We start from the raw sequence: 22,554 nt of genomic DNA, 5'->3' as shown, positions 1-22,554 counted from the left end.
GTGTAGTTGCCCACCATCTATCTTCACTCCCATTCCTTCCCATTCCAGTCGTCGCATGATGTTCTCGAGGGTGGCACTGAAGAGTTTTGGTGAAATGGTATCACCCTGCCGCACCCCTCTCTTGACATCAACGATCACTTCTTTGTAGAATGGTGAGATCCTGGTAGTGAATCCGCAATACAGCTCACGGAGGATCCTGATGTATTGGGCTTGAATGCCCTGATTGGCTAGGGCTTCAATGACCGCTTCCGTCTCAACAGAATCAAAGGCCTTCTTTAAATCAATGAACGTTAAACAGAGCGGCATCTTGAACTCCCGAGAAACCTCAATGAGCTTGGTTATTGTGTGGATATGGTCGATGGTGCTGAATCCTTTGCGGAACCCGGCTTGCTTGCATGGTTGTCCTTCATCTAGTGTTCTGCCAATCCTATTTAGGATGACTCGAGTGAACAACTTGTAGATGACAGACAATAGGCAGATCGGGCGATAGTTGCCAATGTCATGGATGTCTCCCTTCTTGAACAGTAGTACGGTCCTGCTGGTATTCCATTGGGACGGAACCTTGCATTCAGACAGGTAGCGAGTGAAGAGCCGAGCCAGTGTATTGATGAGTACTGACGGCAGATTCTTCAGGTGTTCAGGTCTGACCTTGTCTGGGCCGGGTGCTGTTTGTTTCTTTACCGATGAAATGGCGTGTCGGATTTTGGAAGGGAGAACATTGGGAACGACATATCCATCCTGTGGAATTTGGTATGTCGGCAAGTGGACATAACTGTCGAAGAGATTTGAGTAGAAGTCATGGATAATCTTCTTCATTGCCGTTCTGGAGGACGTGATGGATCCATCAGGACATCGGAGGGCAGTCATCTTGGTCTTGTAGTTGGTGAAGGACAGGCGGGCGTTACAAATACTTTTCCCGGCTTCTGCCGCATCTACCAGTACTTCTGCTCTTCTCTCTTTGAGGTCTTCCTTGATCGCATCTCTGCACTGCTAACATCTCTGTACACTAGCATCAGATGCATCCATCGAGGACCTGATGGTACAAGCGCGAATGATCAAGTACGACATCATTGGTCTGACCGAGACAAGAAGGCACAAATCTCACCATGCCGTTTTCGACACTGGAGAAGAATTGTTCCTCGGAACATGCGATAAAAGAGGTGTTGGAGGCGTCGGTGTCCTTGTCAACACAAACTTGGCCAAGAGCATTGATTCATTCGAATGCCTAACAACCCGAATCGGACGTTTTCATTTGAATAGATGTGGCTCACTGCCTGCAGTTTCTATCTTCATTGTCTACGCACCAACATCTCATTATGATGAAAGAGAAATCGAGAAGTTCTACATGAAGCTAGAGAAGTTCTATAAAGAAGACCACACCTTCTACAAGATCATTGTGGGTGATTTTAATGCCAAGATAGGACCGAGAAGATCAGCTGAAGAACTTCACATCGGAACCCATGGCCTAGAATGGAACGAACAAGGTGAGAGACTGTCTGAGTTCATCATGTCGACCAAGACCATTCATGGTAACTCACAGTTCCAGAAGGCAGAATCTAAACATTGGACATGGGAGTCTCCCGGTGGACGATTCCACAACGAAATAGACCACATTATATTCAATCGACGGTTTTGCCTGACCGATGTCGCTCTTGTCCCAAAATTTCGAACGGGATTGGACCACCGTCTCCTTCGTGCAAAATTCTACTTCACAGAGCGGGGAGAAAGGGCTGCAAAGTTCAAAAAGAGAACTCCCAGAATGACCACCAACTGGGAACTTTTTGGTACTATTGCGGCAACATGGGAAGGTGCCATTGTTGACAACATTGACGAGGAATACGATCGACTGGTTTAGCACCTCCATGAATGTGCGAGGAACGCCAAGAGAGAGATAGCCACAAAAAATCGCCTATCTTCGAAAACTCTTGAGCTAATTCGCCAGCGTGGTTTGGCGCATGCCTCAGGCAACCGCAAGCTAACGTCCGAGCTCGCAAAGCAGTGCAGAGATGCGATATATTGCATATACACACATATATATGCATATACACACTGGCTGTGGGTAGGGCGTTTGTCTTTCACGTGGCCAACCCGGGTTTGATTCCTCCATCCCTCTCAGAGAGGCTGGGAAGCTACCGAGACTATCCTTCCCGCACGGCAGAGCCTGGCAAGCTCCCCGTGGCGTATTCCATATGCCAAAAACAGTAACAACAAGTCTCACAATGGAGACGTTACTGGTGCCTGCTCGAGCAAATTGGGAGGACATTGCTACAGTGCTATAGTGCTATATATACATACACGTTTTCATCATTTTTTGTTATCCTTTTCCCTATTGTGTGATCCTCTAGTAATTTGGTGGCTCCCTATTAAGGTAGAAAGAACTGACAGAGGCTTAAGTCCTTTGCTTCTTCCAGAGAGGTCATCAAGCTCTGCTGTTTTCTTCTTGGTCTAGCCCACTTCTAGCCTTCTCTCAATCCTTTTATGCAGAATTGATCACTCCATCTTTTGAACTCATTTAGCACCTTATAGATCTCTCCATGTAGACTTGTAAGCTGTGTGCAATTGTATGTTTACAGGTCAATTCTGTTTTATTTTTCTTTTTTTGGAGCCATAGTTAGTGCTGCTTGGGCAGTTTCTTGTGGGTATTGTCCCTGGTCATGCTCAGGGGACCATGTAGGTGCTGGGAATCAAAGCCAAAACTCCCTCAATGTGTTTCAGTCCTTTGAGACTATCTCCCTGGTCCTATTTCTTTTTTTTTTTTTTCTCTCTCTGCAGTTATTTCCCTTCTTTAAGCTTCTATACAGCTAGTACATATTTTTGTTTTGGAATGATACCTGGCTGTACTTAGGGTTTACTCATGACTCTGCACTCAGGGACCACTTTAGGGGGTTTAGGGGTCCATTTATGATGCCATAGATTTAACCTGGGTCCAGTGTACGTACGGCAAGTGCAAAAGTCCCTTATCTCTCCTCATCTCTCCAGCCTTACACGTCTCTTCCAGATTGATAATGATACACTCTCTCATCTACAGGGAGGACAAATATGAAATACCTTGTAAACTGGCAGTTTTATGATTGTAGAATATCAGACACTTAGGAAAAAAACTTTGGGGGGCCTCCCAACCAGTGCTCATGGGTCCTGAGCCTCTCTTGGTTTTACTTGGCCAACCAGGCCTTATAGTTTATGCTCAGGCCCAGAGATATGGTATTGTTCAGTCCAGTGATGCTGGAGGTATCAAGGTTGTTCATTGTGTGTGGGGGAGTGCCAGGGATCAAACTCATGTCCCTGCACATACAAGGCATGCTTGTATTGCCTCTGACAATGAACTAGCTCCCCAGTCCTGGAGGCCACTTTATTTTTTAATTTTTTAAATTTTTTATGTAGGAGTATTGATATTTATTCAGTCATTGGTTAGGCTGATTGAATTAGGCATGAACTCCACCTTACTTTTTTTTTAACCTCCTTTTTTATAATTTTATTTATTGAATCACCGTGAGAGCAGTTACAAAGATTTTGGGTTTAAGTCTCGGTCATACAACAAAACACCCGTCCCTTCACTGGTGCCCATTTTCTACCACCAAGAACCCCAGTATACCCCCCATCCCTCACCCTCCCCCTACCTGGGGGGCAGATGATTTCTACATTACTCTCTCTCTCCTTTGATTACATTCACTATTTTGACACCAGACCCACCATTATTATTTGGGATTTTACCCTAACACTCAGATCTGCCGAAAAGGCAACAGTAGACAATTTGTTTTCTATTGTTGGTTATGAATAGCATATGATGTCGCGCAGCCGCAGTAGTGGCTGCAAGATTTTGGAATTCCAAAAATTTAACAATTAAATCTGGAGGGATTTCTGCCAAAACCTGCTGGGTTCCAAGATTTGTTCCTGAGTGTCTTGGATCATGGCCGTTAAGCAGCTTGATCAGGAGCCAGAGAGGCTGTCCGTGGGCGGCAACTCAGGATCTTGTTGGGGTGGGGAGGAAAGGGCCAGCTCCACCCCCATTCTGCGAGGCCCGCGAGGTCTCATCACTCTGGGCCCAATCCTGACTGTCCAATGACCTCCGGAGGATGGCAGCCACTGAGCCACCAAGGGGAAGCAGGAGGAGGGACAGCATCCATTCCCCCCTGGGGTGGCCCGGTGACAGTAACTTACTTTGGAGTCCGGAATGCATTTCTGCCAAAAGCCGCTGGGTTTCAAGATTTGTTTCTGAGGTTCTGGGATCATGGCCGTTAAGCAGCTTGCTCAGGAGCCAGAAAGGCCGTCTGGAGGGCACGTTAGAGGGAGGATTTAGACACCAGGAATCTATCCTTCACTGCCTTGATTATTGGCAGCAAAATGATGGCCATCATAAGAATTATGGTAATTACTATGGTTTCTTTTAGCCCTCAGCTAACTTAGAGCCAGGTAACAGAACAGGGAGAATATGTGCAAGTGTTAGAGTCTTCCTTTTCCTCTTCGGTACCGTAATCCATAGTATGTCAGTGCCTAGCCTCCTCTAGTGCTCTGCATCGCAACCCCACTTCATACCCGTAGGCTGCACAAGGCCCAGGAGGAACACCGCACTGTGGAGGTGGAGAAAGTTCATCTGGAGAAGAAACTGCGTGATGAGATCAACCTTGCCAAGCAGGAAGCCCAGCGACTGAAGGAGCTACGGGAGGGCACTGAGAACGAGCGGAGCCGCCAAAAATATGCAGAGGAGGAGCTGGAGCAGGTAGGACACCTCCCAGGTACCTCACGAGAGGGCAGGTAAGGTGCACGGCCTAAGGAAGATCTGTCTGAAAAGTTTCACTGCTAGGAGTTTGAAGTACGGCCTCAAGAAAAGCTTCAAGAGCTAGAACATTCAAAAAGAACAGCGGAAATATTGGGGGGTGGGAATCACTGATTTTCAAATTATACAAGATAATAGATCATAACAGTTACTCTATTCCTTTTATTAGAATATTATATAAAATATACAAATTGTGGGCTGGAGCCATAGCACAGTGGGTAGGGTGTTTCCTGGGGCTCCCTTGTCAATGCTTGTGGGGGCTTCCACAGTCATATCTGTGAAACTTTATAGAGGCCCTGTGGTACCTGGGGTCAGACATAAGCAAGGCATGAGCCCCAACCCTTGGGCTATCTTCCCAGTCCCTTGATACTAATTTTGGGGGGCTTGATATCAGCATTAGGAAGAACAGGGTTTTATAGCCAGTTGAGTGACAAAACAGTGACCGGAACCGTATTTCAGGATTCTCCAAGTGCTTTCTCTGCATTGTGACCCAATCACAGATACCAGCGCTCAGAACATAGATTTGTTGAGCTGACAGGTGCCTGAGGAGAACAGAAAAGATAGCTGAGACTAACAGCATCCTCAGAAGAGGTAGACAGCTAGTGGGTGGGAAAAGAGGCTGTTGTCCATCAGGAAAGAAACAAACGACTATCACATTGACTTCAGGTTAACCCTATAGCTCTGTGATCTTGAGCAGGTTACTATCCTTTCTGAAGCTTCTATAGTCGATACAGAGAATAACCCTCGTCCTTTCTTCCTCTTGGGAGAGTTGTAAAGCTCACGTGAAACAGAACTCTGGAATAGCATGCAGAGGCATTGGAATGGGTGTGATCATAGTAAACACACTCACGTCCTGACTTGGCCGCACAGGTTCGGGAGGCCTTGAGGAAAGCAGAGAAGGAGCTGGAATCGCACAGCTCGTGGTATGCTCCAGAGGCCCTTCAGAAGTGGCTGCAGCTGACACACGAGGTGGAGGTGCAGTATTACAACATCAAGAAGCAAAATGCCGAGAAGCAGCTGCTGGTGGCCAAAGAGGGGGTGAGCCCTGCCCTCTTCTCTCCTCCCTGCCTGCCTGCCTCTATCCGTCCTGCTTCTTCTCCGTGTTTCCTTATCCCTCCTGTTGGACAGAGATATCCTGCTCTGGGTTCCATTTTTTTTTCTGAGGATACAGCTCTTGATAATGTCCTCAAGCTTCCTGAAGAGAGAATGAAGGTGTAGGGGGTATTCATCCCGCCCCCCACACTGCCTTTTGGGAAAGATGCAGCAAGTAGAGGAACTAGAAATAGGGGGCCCTGCCAGCCCCCACCTGCCATGGCCAACTCCTTCCCGGTACTAGTTACCTTTTTCTTTCCCCGTTCTTCTGCCTTCCTCTACCTTCCCTTGCCTTCCTTTTCTCCCTTTTCTTCTTTCATTCCTCTTCCTTAGGCAGCCAACATTGATGAGGAGGGGATCCTCCGCACAGGAAGGCATTTATCATTCGTCCATCTTCCAATCCCTGCTCTCATCTTTGCAGGCTGAGAAGATAAAAAAGAAGAGGAACACACTCTTTGGCACTTTTCATGTGGCCCACAGCTCTTCACTTGACGATGTGGATCACAAAATCCTAACAGCTAAGTAAGCAGTGCCGGTTGCCCAGCTCCTGTCCTGCCCATCCCAATCTCAGCGTTTGAGGGGGTGCAGGGCCACCAACCTGTTCCTTTATCAGTAGAGGGACACTGGTTTCCTGCTACAGCTCTTGATGCGCAACCCCTCCTGCTCTCAAATGTATTATTTAATGGTGTTTCTCATCTATACAAATCCCTGCAGCGTGTTCCTCTGAGAAGAGGCCTTGTTCCTTTGGGGTCTCGCACCCACACTGGGCCTGCACGTCTCTGTTTTCAGGCAAGCTCTGAGTGAGGTGACGGCGGCACTGCGGGAGCGCCTGCACCGCTGGCAACAGATCGAGATCCTCTGTGGCTTCCAGATTGTCAACAACCCTGGCATCCACTCACTGGTGGCTGCGCTCAACATAGACCCCAGCTGGATGGGCAGCTCCCGCCCCAACCCTGCTCACTTCATCATGACTGACGACGTGGATGACTTGGATGAGGAGATTGTGTCACCCTTGTCCATGCAGTGTAGGTGACCTCTCGGGTGGGGTGAGGGAAGTCATTTGTGATGCCCAGGTCAAGAGTGGCTGACCTCTGCCATGCTTAAATGGCTCATGGGGCATGTACGAGGAGGAGCAGAGGTTAGCCCCTGACCTCAGTTGGTAAAGCACAATATGCAGAAGGATATCCTTTTGTAACATCCTTCTGGTTTTTCCTTGCTAATGTGCTCTGTCTACCCATCTGGATTTATTGTGTTGTGTCTCCCTTCACTTTCTCTTGTTTTAAATCAACTTTTATTTTTCATTTCACTTCTTATCTAATTTTATAAAAATAATTTTCTGTATGCGTTCATAATGTAAAACATGATATTCATCTTGACTGTTGCTTTGATTTTTTTTTATACTCCTTACTTTTAATTGCTAAACTAGACAAATGAAGAAATGTCTCTCTTCTTCTTTCTACCTTTCTGTGTGATGCCCCATAAAGCAATAAGGGATAGAGCACGTAAATCCTCCAGCTGGAAAGACATTCTTATCCAGGAGGACTCTCCTGCACAATAATGTCTGACTTTCCCTCTGAATTCCTGGACCTCCCACCCTGTCCTGGGTCTTTCCTCTCACTTTTCTCCCTTGCTCGCGGTGAGAGCGGAGTAGAGCTGGGTCAACAAAATTCTATGGGAAGGGGTGGGGGTGAGGGAAAGAAGGTTGTGGGGGGAGAAGTGCCATATGAGGTGCAAAGCAAGTGCCAATCAGGTAAGGTACTTACTTTGCACCCCTGCATGGTCCCTTAAGCCCCACCAGGAATGATCCCTGACCACAGAGCCAGGAATAAGCCCTGAGCACCACCGGTGTGCCCCAAAAAACCAAACCAAACCAAAAAAAAAAAACAGAAAAAAAATGGTGGGAATTTTTGAGTGACTGAAAGAATGTACTTCTTACTTCCCATTTGAATTTTCCCTTGGATCAGAGAAGAGTTCTATGTGGCTGTCTTAAGTACAGAGAACAGATCACCGTAGTAAAGCTGTTCTCCTGAACACCGCCTGCCTCCTTCCCCCTCCTGCCTTTTCTCTTTACAAACAAGTACAGAGGGATGGCAGGAAGTAAGGGGTTTTGATCAGAAGCTCACTTTCAGAAAGATTCCAGCTCAGTGAGATTTGTAAATTTTTTAAATGGTAGTTTGCCTTGGTCAAGCCTTTTTGTATCTCTGGTCTCATACCTTGTCAGAACTTTAGTCAAAGTCCTAAACCCAAATTTAGGATTTCTGACAGGTAAAGTATGATGCTGATATATTGATCTCGATAGGTTCCTATGTTCTCTAGGTTGGGAGGGACCTTGATAAGCTCTGAACTACACACCCTTTGCCGTGTGGTGGCCCTTCTCTTGTCTACTGAAGGGCAGGTGGAAGCCCTCCGTAAATCAGATTCTCTTCTCCTTTTGGCCTGGCTGTTGGACCTAGATGCTGCCTGGCTGATGGGGCGTAGGTTCAGTGACCGCTCTCTCTGCTCCACATCCGCCGGCTCGGATGATCAGTCCCTCTGGAAATATCCGGGTTTGGAAGCCCCTTTGGGGCTTTTATTTTTCCAACTTTGGGAACTAAACCCACACTCCTACCCCACGGGCCCTTCTCCTGCTTGCCTCACGCACCTGCCTGTTCCCCCTGTTCCCTCAGCACTGTCCCTACTAACTACACGGAGGGGTTCAGGCGGGAGAAGAATCAGCCTGCCCAACTCAGGGCTGGAGAGAGAGCACCCAAGGGATGGAAGTCTCAGGCTTCCCCTCCGCCCAGCCTCCTCCTTCAGCCCAGTGAGATGTCTGGGTGGCCCTTCTTTCAGCTTAGCTGGAATGAAGAGGAAAGGAGAGAGCCTCTCCCCTTACTCTGTTTCATATTTCAGGCTTCTGCCTCCCCTTCTCTGTTCCATACATCTTTCTCGTCAGCCTTCTTCCATGCTTTTGAAAGCCATCAGACACTTTCTCTCATCGCCCTTCTAAGGCTTCTGTCACTCTTCTACCCTGACACTTTTTTTTCTTTAATCTTAAAGGAAAAGGCAGGGCAGCCTATCTAGGTAGAATGAAGAAGCCAATGGTATGAATCTGTTTTCAGTCAGAATGAAGGGTGAGCCCCGGGGGATGCTCGTGTTACTTGGTACCATGTTTCCCTTCAGAGGGCATGGTGACCATCAACCTGATTTGCTGTGTTGACTCAGGAGCTGGTTCTTTCTTGTTAATGTGCTTATTAGAGTATGAAAAAAAAAGTATAAATTTGAGCATAAAAATATCCATAGTCCATGAAGCTTCATGGTAGATTGCCTGCTTCTTGTGTTTGATGCTCTGGGTTCACTCCGTGGCATCCTCCTCTCTCACAAAATGATTATCCATAATCCCACTATATTTTCAACTTCTCTTTCAGCCTTGTGTCTGAGGCTTTTTATGTGACCAAGACAGTCCCCACTATTTAATACCATAGATTATGTCAGATATATTAAATACATTATTTTGAAGCCTCATAATATCTCTGTAGGATTTTATAAGTTAGAAATTAAAAAATAAATTCACATTTTATTTTAAAATTTCCCCACTTTAAATACCGAGATTTACAGAGTTGTTTATGATGCATTTATTATGATCATTCAATATTCCACCAATTAATAAGGAAGTTGCTCAAGGTCACAGCTAGAAGTGGGATGGTTTGGTTTTAAATGCTAATCTTTTAGATTCCATAGCTCTAATCTTTCATATTCTACAGCTATTTCTTTTACACAGACAATTTCAACAGATAATTTTTCTTCAAGTTTTAAAATTTTTTTTATAAGCACCATTTTTCATAGTTCTATATAGTCTGCCAGTAACTACGTTACCATTTTCCTACTGTTCCACCTTTATGTTTACTTTCGCACTACAGTAATGTGGTGAACATGTGTACTTACAAGTCCTTGTCTAAATTGTGAATTATTTCCTGGAGTTGGCTTTCTGGAAAGGCTGGTTCTTACGCTCTCCCGGACCTTGCTCCAAACCCCTGTCCTGCCCTGTCCTGCCTGTGTCTTCCCACTAACTGCCTCGCCTCCCCCCCGCCCCCCCATGGTAAGATTGGCCTTAGGTTTCCTTCCATTGGAGTTGCCACTAAAATTGACCCGGGCACATCATCTTCAATTTCCCCTTCCCCATAGGATCCCATGGTGGGAGGTTTTGGGGAGGAGATGCCCCATTCACTAGTGTGGGCTCAGAGTGGCCTCCAGCAAGCATTTCTCTGTGGGAAAACCTGCTTTCCTGCCAAGCCCAAGTACCTTGGCCCTTGCTCACATTTTCTGCCCTCTCCTTACAGCCCCCAGCCTGCAGAGCAGTGTCCGGCAGCGTCTGACGGAGCCACAGCATGGCCTGGGATCTCAGAGGTTGGTAGAGGGTGAGACCAGCCACTACTTGACAAGCCGGGTGTCTCTGCGGCGAATGCGCAGCCTTTCATCTGGACAGTCTTTCAGTTCTGAAGGCCGCGGGACCAGCTCTCCATCTGCCTCTGCTTCTTCTTCCTGTTCCTCTACCACCTCCACCACCACCACCACTTCCACCACCACCACCACCACCACCACCACCATCAACACCGTCCATGTCCACCCTGTTTATTATCACCACAGCACGTCCTATTTCCTCCAGATGGATCCCTACCCTGACCTATCCCCTCCTGACAGCAGCGCTGTGATGCCTGGGTATTCAGAGAGCTTGGGGTACTAGCTGTCTCTCTTCTCTTTCTTCCTGCCCTCTCTGCTGCTTTTACCTTGGCCTCTGCCTGCTGGCTGCTGATGGTCGGATGTGGGTGTGTGTGCAGTGGGGCCTTTTCTCCTGGTAGTGCCCTTTCCCAGACCTTAAAGTCAACCTAACTTCCCACCTTTATTCATTTCTCTGTGTTTGGGGTTTTCTGGCTCAAAATATGAGTAATTTCCTCCCTTATGGCCTTCTAGCACTTTTATCTAAACTGTACTTCACAGCAGTTTACGTCAGTGGAGTTCTCACTTCCTTTACTCCTTCAACAAAAATGTTTGATACTTCTCCAGTACCAGACTCTGCTGTACATGAGGATTCATGGATGATAAGATACAATCCCAGTTATCAAGAATCATAGTCTGGGGGTTGGAGAAATAGTACAGGGTTAAGGTGCTTGCCTTGCATGCGGCAGGCCCCGGTTTGATACCCGGCACTGCATGTGGTTCCTGGAGTACTGCCAGGAGTTATCCCAGAGCACAGAGCCAGGAGTAAATCCTGAGCACCACCAGGAGTGACCTCCACACAAAACCAAAACAGAACAAAAAAGAACTGCAGTCTGGTCTGGGAGAGGTGCATAAATAATTATGGAACAATTTGATAAGTACTATAAGGCTGTGGAGGAGGAAGTGACTAACTGTGTGTCCCTCGCTAAAATGCTGCTCAGAAGAGATGACATTTGTGCTAACACCTTGTGTGCGGGGAAGGACAAAGTGTATTCTAGGCAGAGGAAGTATATTCAGAAGCATGGGGATACAAGACTGTGATATATATGTGATTAGAAAATTACATATTTACTGGTGGGAGGAAGTAGTACCCATAAGGAGATGAATTGTTAATGTAGAGGTTCCCAAGCTTATTTGCCCTACTGCCTCCTGTTTGGAAAAAACAAAAACAAAAACGGGGGGCCAGAGCAATAGTACAGTGGGCAGGTGTTTGCCTTGCATGTGACTGACCCAGGTTCTATCCCTGGCAACCCATATGGTTCCCTGAGCACCGCCAGATGTAATTCTTGAGTACAGAGCAGGAGTAACCCCTGAGCATTGCCAGGTATGTCCCCAAAACAAACAAAAAATTTTAACTCAGTAATCCCACTGGAAATCTACCCTCTTTAGGCCAGCAAACAAAAAGTGTCTCCCTGTGGCACTGACATCTGCTACTGTTCCCAGGAATTGTTCCCGTGCCTCCTGGGGCAGTACTGCTCACTTTGGGAAACACAGCTAAAAGGCTTCTAACATTGTAAGAATTGTCAAAAGGCTTTTCCCTGCAGTTTTGTCTGGCAGCTGCAACAACTTTCCTGGCTAAATCTTCAAGGCTAGGCTCATAGATAGTGGTTCTGACTGCCAGGAACAAGCTTAGGTGACCCTCTGTTCCTCTAGAAGGATTTCTCATCTCTGAAATTTTCACCATACATATCTGTTTGGAACTCTGAATGGCAACCTACTTACCCAACTTATTGATTTCTTTTGGTCTGCCTCCCTCCAGATGGTTATCCTGGGGGCTGTTGCTTTGTCTTTCATAAAGGAACTACCTTTACTAGCGTTACCATTCAGCAGAACTGCTCATTTTCATTTCCATCTTCATTTTCATCCGAAAGCTTCCGCAGGGAGACTGAGCCTCCCAATACAGAAGGATTTATTTGGTTTTGGGGCACTAGAGGGTGCTGTGAATCTTATGCTCCAAGATCCAAACAGGGCCTTGGGAGGGAGGGTGGAGGGAAGTACCTGCATTCACCTGGCCTGTTCACCGCTTAATTTTCTTTTGCACCATGCACCAGAGGATCGTCTCTAAAGGCAAACAGGCTCTCTAGTAAGGTTAGTAGCTTGGGATGGGGGCCCAGGTCAGTCTAGCGTTTGGGGAGGGATACCACAGGCCTGAATGTCTCTTAAAATTCAGGGAGGGAAGGTGAGCTGGCCTCAGTGGGATTTTGTTCCACTCTTATATCTACCCAGGTCTCCTTCTGCGTGTTTTCCCCCTTGCTCTGGAAGTGTTAGTTTTTAGTTGATGGAAGGAAAGAAATGGCATATGGGCCTGGATAATTGAGTTTGGGAAGACCCCAGTCTCTTGAACTCTCTTTCTTAGCATTAAAAAAATGGGCTTCTGGGAGCTAGAGTCTGGTACAGTAGAGGCAGTACAACTGGTAGGGTGTTTGCCTTGCACAGAGCGGACCTGGGTTTGACCCTCGGCAGCCCATGTGGTCCCCAAGCACTAGCCAGGAGTAACTTCTGAGCATCACTGAGTATGGCCCAAAAAAGAAACAACAAAACAAACAAAATAGCGTTTGGGACCAGAGCCATAGCACAGAGGGTAGTGTTCGCCTTGCACTCAGCCAACCCGGGTTTGATCCCCAGCATCCCATATCGTCCTTTGAGTATCACCAGGAGTAATTCTTGAACACAGAGTCAGGAGTAACCCCTATGCACCATTGGGTGTGGCAGAAAAAAGTAGGCTTTGAGGATCCATACCTCTTAAGTCTAGAGGTCCCTTTTTCCCAGGTAGCTGCGCCCTAGAACTTCCTTGGCATCTTGCTAGTTCATAAATATGTGGACATGGAGCGGATCATCTTGGGGCTTTGCGAAACCAGGGCATATTTAAATAGAATCAACAGCAGCATCATATATATAAATCCAAATTAAAGATCGAATATTAGCAAATATTAAAGTATGTGAGTAAAATAGTATTTCTAGAATGAAAACTGTAACTGAAATTGTTGTCTGCTGCCCCCTTTCTCCAGGAGGGTTTGGCCCATGAACCTTTATGGGGTTCACGAAGGTAGGGCACCTAGATCATTGTCATCTACTAAGAATTAACACTGTAGTAGCCATGAGTCAACCTCCAGTTTTTGCCCATTTTAGGAGCCTACTGCCCTCCTTCACTTTTGCCCATAGCTTCTTTTTTTCCCAAGTCCTGTGGTTCTTTCCTTCCTTACTCATGGCTCGTTCCCTTTGGCTTCCTGACTTGGACGTTTGAACACTCCCTTTAGCCCTCTCCTTGCCTCTGTCATGGGTTTTTAGGCTGGTGGGAATGTGGAATGTAGAAGGAAGGTGGAGGGATTAGCAGGGGCCTCTATATCTATTTTTCTTGTCTCTAGAGCAAGAGGAGTGGCATCTGGAATTGTTTCCTGGCCTTCTTAGGAATAGCCAGTTCCCTGGAAGGTCTTGAACTTCTGGACTAGCCTCTGTGTGTGCATGTCCAGTGTGCAGTGCCTGTAACACAGCCTTGCAAAGAAGCCTCTGCTGGCTGGCCCACAGACGGGCCTTCCAGCTTGACAGGCCTCATCAGACCTTCTGCACGATACTTCTGCATTTCTCCGTGACACTTCCTCCATGATATTTCTACGTTTTTATGTGCTTTGCCAATATATTTGTCCTCCAAACAGTCTCACAAGATAAAGTGAATTGGTATTATCTTCATTTGCTAAATTTGAGGGCCAGCCAAGTTAGATGACTTGCCTGAGGTCACAGGAAGCCATAGGACACAGACCTTATGACAGCTGGAGTGAGGTTCTTCTGCAACCTGCTCCTTTTTCTGCAGCTTCTGCCAGCAGAACCCTGCAAAGACTCCACCATTTCTGGAGAATTTGGTATGAAGTCTGAACCACTTCTGTGTGACTCCATCCCTCCCCTGTCCTTTGAGTCCTGTGAGAGGGTTTGAAAGAGGCAGTATCCTGGCCTTTTGGGTGAGGGATTGTTTGCAAGGCTGTTCTAACCCTTCCTCCCGAGCCTGCATCAGGCCCCCTTGCTGCATGTGCCCTGTCCCTGGAGGCCTGACCCGGGTAGGCAGGATGTAATCTAGGCAGACTAGGGACAAGTGGGGGAGGAAGCATGGAGGATGGTGACTGCAAGCAGTATGTGGGTTCTGTGTCAGTTTAGGGTCCTAAAAAATCTAGCCATGTGTGAAAAAGTGGAGATTTTTATTGAGGAGGATGCCTGTGGGGTTTAAGCCTATGGTTGTACTAGTCTAGCAGCTGGGCATTCATCAGGGCTCAGAGGAAAGCCCTTTGCCAGACAGATAGTATGAGTTATATTTGTTTGTTTTTTCTTGTTGTCTCATTTTCTCTTCCCATTACTTTCTCCTTTCTCCCTCCCCTTGGTCCTTATTTTTACCTTCTCCTCTTGCTTTTCTTCCTTTCCAATCTCACATTTTCTATTTCCAATCTCTCCCCTTTCCCTATTTTTGCCTCTTCTCACCCTCTATGTGCGATGCACTCACTTTCCTCCTGTCTTTCCTCCTGTCTGTCCTTCCTTCCTTCCTTGTTCATCTTATTCTCTTTTACCCATTTCGCCACCCCATCTTCCTGCCCGTTTCTGTTTTCTCCTCTTATCCCTCTCTGTTTTTCCATTTTCTTCTGTCCCCCTGTATGCTGCCCTTGCTTCCTTTGCAGGGATTTGACCCATTCCGATTCGGAGTCCTCCCTCCACATGAGTGACCGCCCGCGTCTGGGAACCAAGCCTCCTCAGATCCGTGCTGTAGACGAGGCTCTCAGTGCCATGACTTCCAACGGCAGCCAGCGGCTGACTGAGGGCATCCACCCAGGCCCTCTGGTGGAGAAACTGCCCGACAGCCCTGCTCAGAACAAGAAGGCACTACTGGCGCTGAACCATGGGCTGGCCCACAGCCTGATGGAGCTGAGCTCCGCAGCCCCACCTAGTGGTTCTCCGCCTTTGGATTCTTCCCGTTCCCATAGCCCCAGTTCCCCAGACCCAGACATGCCATCTCCAATGGGGGACAGCCGAGCCCTGCAGGCTGGCCGAAATACACGCATTCCCCACCTGGCTGGCAAGAAGGCAGTGCCTGAGGAGGATAATGGCTCCATTGGCGAGGAGACAGATTCTAGCCCAGGCCGGAAGAAGATTCTGAAAATCTTTAAGAAGCCTCTTAAAAAGTAGGCAGGATGAGGGTGGTAGTGATAAGACAGTGTATCCTTCCCTGGACTTCTGCCTGCCCTTCCTCCCTTCCAAGTTACGTGGCCCCTGGAATGGGGCATGGGAGGGGCTGGCCCAGGGGCCTGAGCACTGTACATACACGCCCCTCCTCATTCTTGGGTTCTTCAACATTATTTATTAACTGACCACCATGGCCTGCCTGCCCTGCTCCCCCCAACCATGGGCTGCTGTCGTCACTCCCTTTCCACTTCAGTGCATGTCTTAGTTGCTGTACCCTCAGCTCCCAGCTCCACCGATGGGGTCCAGCTTTTGTCTCTGATGTCCCAATTTTGAGGTTTGGTTTATTGTTTCTCTCTGTGTCCTGCTTTCAGGCTCCTCCCTCCCGCCACTCCCCCAGCTTCCCCTAGCAGCTGGTGGGGAAGATAGGGGTAACTTCCGACACCTGTGCCTCAGATCTGTCTCCCCCCCACCCCCGCCCCATGATGGTTCTGTTTAAACATCCCGGCATAGGGCCTAAATATTTGTTTGTTCTTCGGAAGTCTGATGGGCCAGAGAGAACTTTGCTCTGGGACTCATTCAAGAGAGATCCATGGAGAAGTGAAATCCCTTCTCAGAGAGCAAATCATTTGAGAGTTTCAAAGAGGCCAGGCTACTGGATAGACTGGGAGAGACTTCTCTAAGTTGGAGGATGAGTCACAGGCTCGTCAGTCACCTTTTCTCTCCCCTATCATCCACACCTGCCTGCCTCTTAGCTCTGCTCCCAACACCACAAGACCGTTTGGATGAGGTGCTGCCCCTATACTCAAGCACCAAAGCTCCTGAGGCTCAGGATCCTCCCAGGAACCACTGAAATGATACAGGGATCTAAAGGGGCGGGGCACTGGCGCTGCGGGAGCACAGTTATTGATGCTTTTGAACCAAAAGACAGTTTAGAATTGAAAAAGAAAAAAGAAAACTCCTGAATTTCCCAAGTGCCTGCACCACATACTCTCCTCATCGGACCCCATTGTCATGTTATTAATAGCCTGGACCAGAGGCTCAAAAAGAACACAGCCAGTTTAGGGAAGGGGGTGGCAAAGCAAGACGGTGTAGGCGAAGGCGGCTGTGTGACCACTTTCCCCCACCCCACCCTCTAGACAACTCTGTCCCTTACCTGTTTTTGCTATGGCTGTAAAGGTATTTTCCCTCTGCCCTATTCCCTGCCATGCCTTTGCCCTTGGATCCTACTCTGGACCTTGGGTAGGGGTGCCTGGGGCTGGTCTTAGGAGGGTGCTAGGCTATAGACTGCCTTGTACCCCCTGGGCACCCTCACATGGGTTTTTCTGTGTTATTTCATAAGACTATTTGAAGTCCAATAAAGCATGTAGAAGATTTTAACCTCTGCGGGCTTTGACTCTAATTGTGTTCTCCTTTTCTCTGTAGCATAGTAGACAGGATATAAAAAACCTGTTTCTCTTTAATCAAATGAAAAATGGATTACACATATCAGATATTCTCTAGGGAGAGTCACCGGATGAAAGGATACCAATTACATTTGAATTTCAGACAGGCATATATATATATTTCCAGATCTACATGTATACATACAGTTCTGGTATACATATCTGTTTTAGCATTATTATTTTCCTTTGGAAATCTGCAGTGTTTTCTTTGGGACAACTTGGCTCTCTCTGTGCTATAGCCTTACAGATGGCCTTGACTTTTATTTATTTACTTATTTATTTTTTGTTGTTGTTTTTATTTTTTGGCCATATTCAGGGGTGCTCAGGGCTTACTCCTGGATCTGCACTCAGGAAGTTATCTGGGATGCTGGGATCAAACCTGGGCTAACCGCATACAAGGCAAGCACCCTACCTATTATACTACCACTCTAGTCCCTGGCCTTAACTTTTAGAATTATTGCTCAAAAGAGTTGGGACACACTGGAGGCCTGGGATGAACCAAGGTAAAGTTTTAGGGAGAGGTACCCCATGATAACTTTTTTTCAATTTTAGTATTAGATTTCCTAGCTACAACAATCAAGAGAGTAAAAAAAAAATCAAAGGATCAAAATTGGAAACGAAGAACTCAAATTATCACTATTTGAAGATAACATGATAATAAACATAGAATTCCATAACGAGTCCACAAAAAAGCTTCTTGAAAAAAAACCCATATAGAAAACTGACTACAGTCGATACAAAACTTGCATTATTATTTACACAGAATGAAACAGAGGAGAAGTTATTAGTCTGTCCCATTTAAAATAATGTACCAAAACAACAAGTATCTAGAAACCAACGTTTAATAAGATCTATACCATGAAGTCTTTGAATCACTTAAGGAAACAGAGGATCCATGAGATTTCTTAAAGTGCAGTTTTTGTACCCCCAGTCAGAACTTTTTACCTCCACCTAGAATGTGAGTTGTAGCATCGTACTCCCCACTTAAGGTGCTCGGATCACTCTGCCTCAAAGAAGCAGTCCTGCATTACTGTGGGACTCTACAAGAAGATCTCCATCTTGCCCTGCTCCAAACTCTCCTGTTCATCAGCTTAAAAACCCAAACACAGTGGACCTCAACGGAAGGCGGAAGGCAGGTCCACGCTCACTTCGTGCCAGACTTCATTGGGGATCCCAGATCCCTGGCTAGAATTCACATCTGACAGCCCAGTCAAGTTACCGAAAAGGAAACAGACTTCAAGGGAGAAACTTTTTTTTTCATGTGAGAAAAAAAATCCACCCCAGTATCTTACACATACCAGACAAGTACTATTTAGCTAAGCTACAGTCCTAGCCCAAGAAAAGCTGGTTTGTATGGATGGAGTTTCATTATTTGTAAATTTCACAGGTGGAGGGGCCAGCAAGTACAGTGGGTAGGAGACTTGCCTTACACACAGCTGGCTGGGGTTCGTTCCCTGGCATCCCATACAGTCCCTCAGAGTTTATTCTTGAGTGCAGAGCCAGCAGTACCAGGTGTTGCCCCCTCCTCCCCAATAAAAAAAAGCATAGAGTGGTGGGATAGATCAGGAAGCAAAATCTATCCATTTTTTGTTTATGGTAGACACATCTAAAATCACAGGACAGATAAAGACTCAGAATGAAAGCAAGCCACTGTACTATCTCTGGCCCCTGCAGAGAAAGCTTTTGGCAAGATCCAAAACCATTCATGATTTAAAAAACAAAACAAAACAAAAAACCAAAAAACCCTCAACAAAATGGAAGGAACCTTCCTCAAGATAGTAATGACATGACTACCGATAAAGATCTCACAGCCAATATATATATTGGCTATGATATATATATGTATATATATATATATATATATATATATATATAAAATGCCGTATGACCCAGCAATTCCACTTTTGGGCATCTACCCCCAGGACAGAAAAACATTCATTTGAAAGGACATATGCACATCATGATTCATTGTTGCACTTAGTACAATAAGTACTAAGAACTAAGTACATCTGCTGTTGTGAGACCCCTCCAAATTCTACAATACTGACATCCCATTCGGAGCAGTATCAGATGGAATCAGATGGGAAAGTAACATAAAGGCCAATTACACTCAATAAACAATAACAATAACACAAAAGGCTCAACTAGCAAGGAACAGCTTACTAAAACCTCAGACAAGGACTTAATGATCCCCCTGATGAGATATAACAATTTTCACAAAGTTGCTTCATTGAATTATTTTTGATAATTCAATTAGCCATTTAGTTGTAACAAAGCAATATAAAATAGATTTTTTTTTTGTGCCTGCTAAGGAGGCAGGCTTGGGAGGTGGTTGGAAAAATGGGGATAACAGTGGAGGGATGGTCACACTGGTGGTGGGGTTAGTGTTGGAATACAGAATGCCTATAACAACTGTACTATGAACAACTTCATAAGCCAGTGTTTAAATTGCTCGAGCGGGCCCAGTAACGTCTCCATTGGAGACTTTGTTGTTACTGTGTTTGGCATATCGAATACTCTCGGAAGCTTGCCGGGCTCTCCGAGAGGGGCGGAGGAATCGAACTCGGGTCGGCCATGTTGGCCGCTTGTAAGGCGAACGCCCTACCGCTGTGCTATCGCTCCAGCCCAGTGTTTAAATAAAGGGGGCGAAATATGCCTGTCAAGATGCAGGCTAGGAGGTGGGGTGTGTTGGTAGAACACCTAGGAAAACCCGTGGAGGGAAGTTGATATTGGTAGTTGGTTCAGTGCTAGAACACTCTTTCTTTTTTTTTTTAATTTATTTATTGAATCACTGTGGGAAAGGTTACAAAGCTTTCAGGTTTATGTCTCAGTCATGCAAATATCAAACACATTTCCCTTTACCAATACTTATTTTTTACCATGAAGAACCCCAATAAAACCCCACCCCCCACCCCTCCCCGTCCCTGTGAAGCAGATGAATTCTAGTTAACACTCTATCTGCTTTGATTAGATTCATTGTTTCAATAAAAGATTCACCACTATTATTTAGAGTTTACCCCCCCCCCCCCAAATCAGACATGCTGAAAAAGCATTGTGAAGTGATTTGCTTTCTACGGCTGGGTTCAAGAATTAAATGTTGGTTTTGGATTTCTGCTCTTTTACCTATTGACCCTGGAAGTATTTCTACTGAAAGTCAGATAGTTAAGAAATTGGTTTCTGTGTTCTGGAGTCCTGGCCGTGCTGGAGAGCCGCTCGCGGGGGGCAACCGGTGGCCTCGGTAGGGCGTGAAGGGCGGACCGAAACGCCCCCCTTCCCATGAGGTTTTAGTCGCCCCCACACTCCCGGCTCATACCTGCTGTCCACAAGGCTCCCATGTGGCCGCCATCTTTCTTTCCAAAGAGGAGAGGGCGAATGGGGCAACACCCTTTCCCCTCCGGCAGACTTGATGGCCTGGATCAATGCATAGTCCGTTCACTTTTCTGCTCCAAGCTGCTGGGTTCTGCATTAAGTCCTTGTGCTTCTGGGGCCGTGGCCGTGCTGGAGAGCCGCTCGCGGGGGGCAACTGGTGACCTCGGTAGGGCGTGAAGGACGGACCAGAACGCCCCCCTTCCCATGAGGTTTTAGTCGCCCCCACACCCCCGGCTCATACCTGCTGTCCACAAGGCTCCCATGTGGCCGCCATCTTTCTTTCCAGAGGGAGGAGGGCGGAAGGGAGCAACACCCTTTCCCCTCTGGGCAGAAATGATTGCCTGGATCAACGCATAGTCCTTTCACTTTTCTGCTCCAAGCTGCTGGGTTCTGCATTAGGTCATTGTGCTTCTGGGGCTGTGGCCGTGCTGGAGAGCCGCTCGTGGGGGCAACTGGTGGCCTCGGTAGGGCGTGAAGGGCGGACCGAAACGCCCCCCTTCCCATGAGGTTTTAGTCGCCCCCACACTCCCGGCTCATACCTGCTGTCCACAAGGCTCCCATGTGGCCGCCATCTTTCTTTCCAGAGAGGAGAGGGCGAATGGGGCAACACCCTTTCCCCTCCGGCAGACTTGATGGCCTGGATCAATGCAGAGTCCGTTCACTTTTCTGCTCCAAGCTGCTGGGTTCTGCATTAAGTCCTTGTGCTTCTGGGGCCGTGGCTGTGCTGGAGAGCCGCTTGTGGGGGGCAACTGGTGACCTCGGTAGGGCGTGAAGGACGGACCAGAACGCCCCCCTTCCCATTAGGTTTTAGTCGCCCCCACACCCCCGGCTCATATCTGCTGTCCACAAGGCCCCCATGTGGCCGCCATCTTTCTTTCCAGAGGGAGGAGGGCGGAAGGGAGCAACACCCTTTCCCCTCTGGGCAGAAATGATTGCCTGGATTAACGCATAGTCCTTTCACTTTTCTGCTCCAAGCTGCTGGGTTCTGCATTAAGCCCTTGTGCTTCTGGGGCTGTGGCCGTGCTGGAGAGCCGTTCGTGGGGGGCAACTGGTGACCTCAGTAGGGCGTGAAGGACGGACCGGAACGCCCCCCTTCCCATGAGGTTTTAGTCGCCCCCACACTCCCAGCTCATACCTGCTGTCCACAAGGCTCCCATGTGGCCGCCATCTTTCTTTCCAGAGAGGAGAGGGCGAATGGGGCAACACCCTTTCCCCTCCAGCAGACTTGATGGGCTGGATCAACGCATAGTCCGTTCACTTTTCTGCTCCAAGCTGCTGGGTTCTGCATTAAGTCCTTGTGCTTCTGGGGCCGTGGCCGTGCTGGAGAGCCGCTCGTGAGGGGTGACTGGTGACCTCGGTAGGGCGTGAAGGACGGACTGGAACGCCCCCCTTCCCATGAGGTTTTAGTCGCCCCCACACCCCCGGCTCATACCTGCTGTCCACAAGGCTCCCATGCGGCCGCCATCCTTCTTTCCAGAGAAGAGAGGGCGAATGGGGCAACACCCTTTCCCCTCCGGCAGACTTGATGGCCTGGATTAACGCATAGTCCTTTCACTTTTCTGCTCCAAGCTGCTGGGTTCTGCATTAAGTCCTTGTGCTTCTGGGACTGTGGCCGTGCTGGGGAGCCGCTCGTGGGGGGCAACTGGTGACCTCGGTAGGGCGTGAAGGACGGACCAGAACGCCCCTCTTCCCATGAGGTTTTAGTCGCCCCCACACCCCCGGCTCATACCTGCTGTCCACAAGGCTCCCATGTGGCCGCCATCTTTCTTTCCAGAGGGAGGAGGGCGGAAGGGAGCAACACCCTTTCCCCTCTGGGCAGAAATGATGGCCTGGGTTAACGCATCGTCCGTTCACTTTTCTGCTCTAAGCTGCTGGTTTCTGCATTAAGTCCTTGTGTTTCTGGGGCTGTGGCCATGCTCCAAACTTAACTCTGATTTTCAGGGAGAAAGATTGGGTGGTTTACTTCTCATTGATCACTTTGTATATAGAGAGATGTCGCGCGGCCGCGTAAGCGGCCGCGCGGTTTTGAGAAAAAGTCCTCGTTCCCGCATACTCAAGCTGTGTTTGTAGAGGCTTCTGGTCACCAGGGTTCCATCTGGGGGAGGCGGGATGCGGCGCCTACTCCATCTGGAACTTCCCGGTGCTCTCGGCTCTTTTTGGAACCTGTTTTTTCTTTTTTCTTTTCCTCCGGGATCCCGCACCCTCCATGTGTTCCTTCTCTTATTCTGAACGTTTCAAAGATGG

At 47.7% G+C, this 22,554-nt stretch overlaps 1 protein-coding gene across 3 annotated transcripts in view; it reads left to right on the top strand.

Moving 5' to 3' along the window:
- STIM1 (stromal interaction molecule 1) overlaps positions 1 to 16,881 on the top strand; it is a 203,816-nt gene extending 186,935 nt beyond the window's left edge. Inside the window, exons 7-14 of one of the 3 annotated variants that reach the window (XM_056116076.1) lie at positions 4,540 to 4,717; positions 5,645 to 5,812; positions 6,288 to 6,388; positions 6,656 to 6,891; positions 10,183 to 10,249; positions 12,391 to 12,427; positions 13,705 to 13,768; positions 14,998 to 15,137. In XM_056116076.1, the coding sequence (XP_055972051.1) occupies positions 4,540 to 4,717; positions 5,645 to 5,812; positions 6,288 to 6,388; positions 6,656 to 6,891; positions 10,183 to 10,249; positions 12,391 to 12,427; positions 13,705 to 13,768; positions 14,998 to 15,005 (859 nt within the window). In that variant the 3' untranslated portion in view covers positions 15,006 to 15,137. Of the gene's footprint in view, positions 1 to 4,539; positions 4,718 to 5,644; positions 5,813 to 6,287; positions 6,389 to 6,655; positions 6,892 to 10,182; positions 10,250 to 12,390; positions 12,428 to 13,704; positions 13,769 to 14,997 lie in introns of all 3 variants that reach the window. The other 2 variants (XM_056116077.1, XM_056116075.1) reach the window with 2 other exon arrangements.
- The last annotated feature ends 5,673 nt before the right edge of the window (positions 16,882 to 22,554 follow it).

The sequence above is a fragment of the Sorex fumeus genome, unplaced genomic scaffold (assembly GCF_029834395.1).
Source record: "Sorex fumeus unplaced genomic scaffold, SorFum_2.1 ptg000030l, whole genome shotgun sequence".
Taxonomy (NCBI): Eukaryota; Metazoa; Chordata; class Mammalia; order Eulipotyphla; family Soricidae; genus Sorex; species Sorex fumeus.
This window is presented reverse-complemented; position numbering and strand designations above follow the sequence as displayed.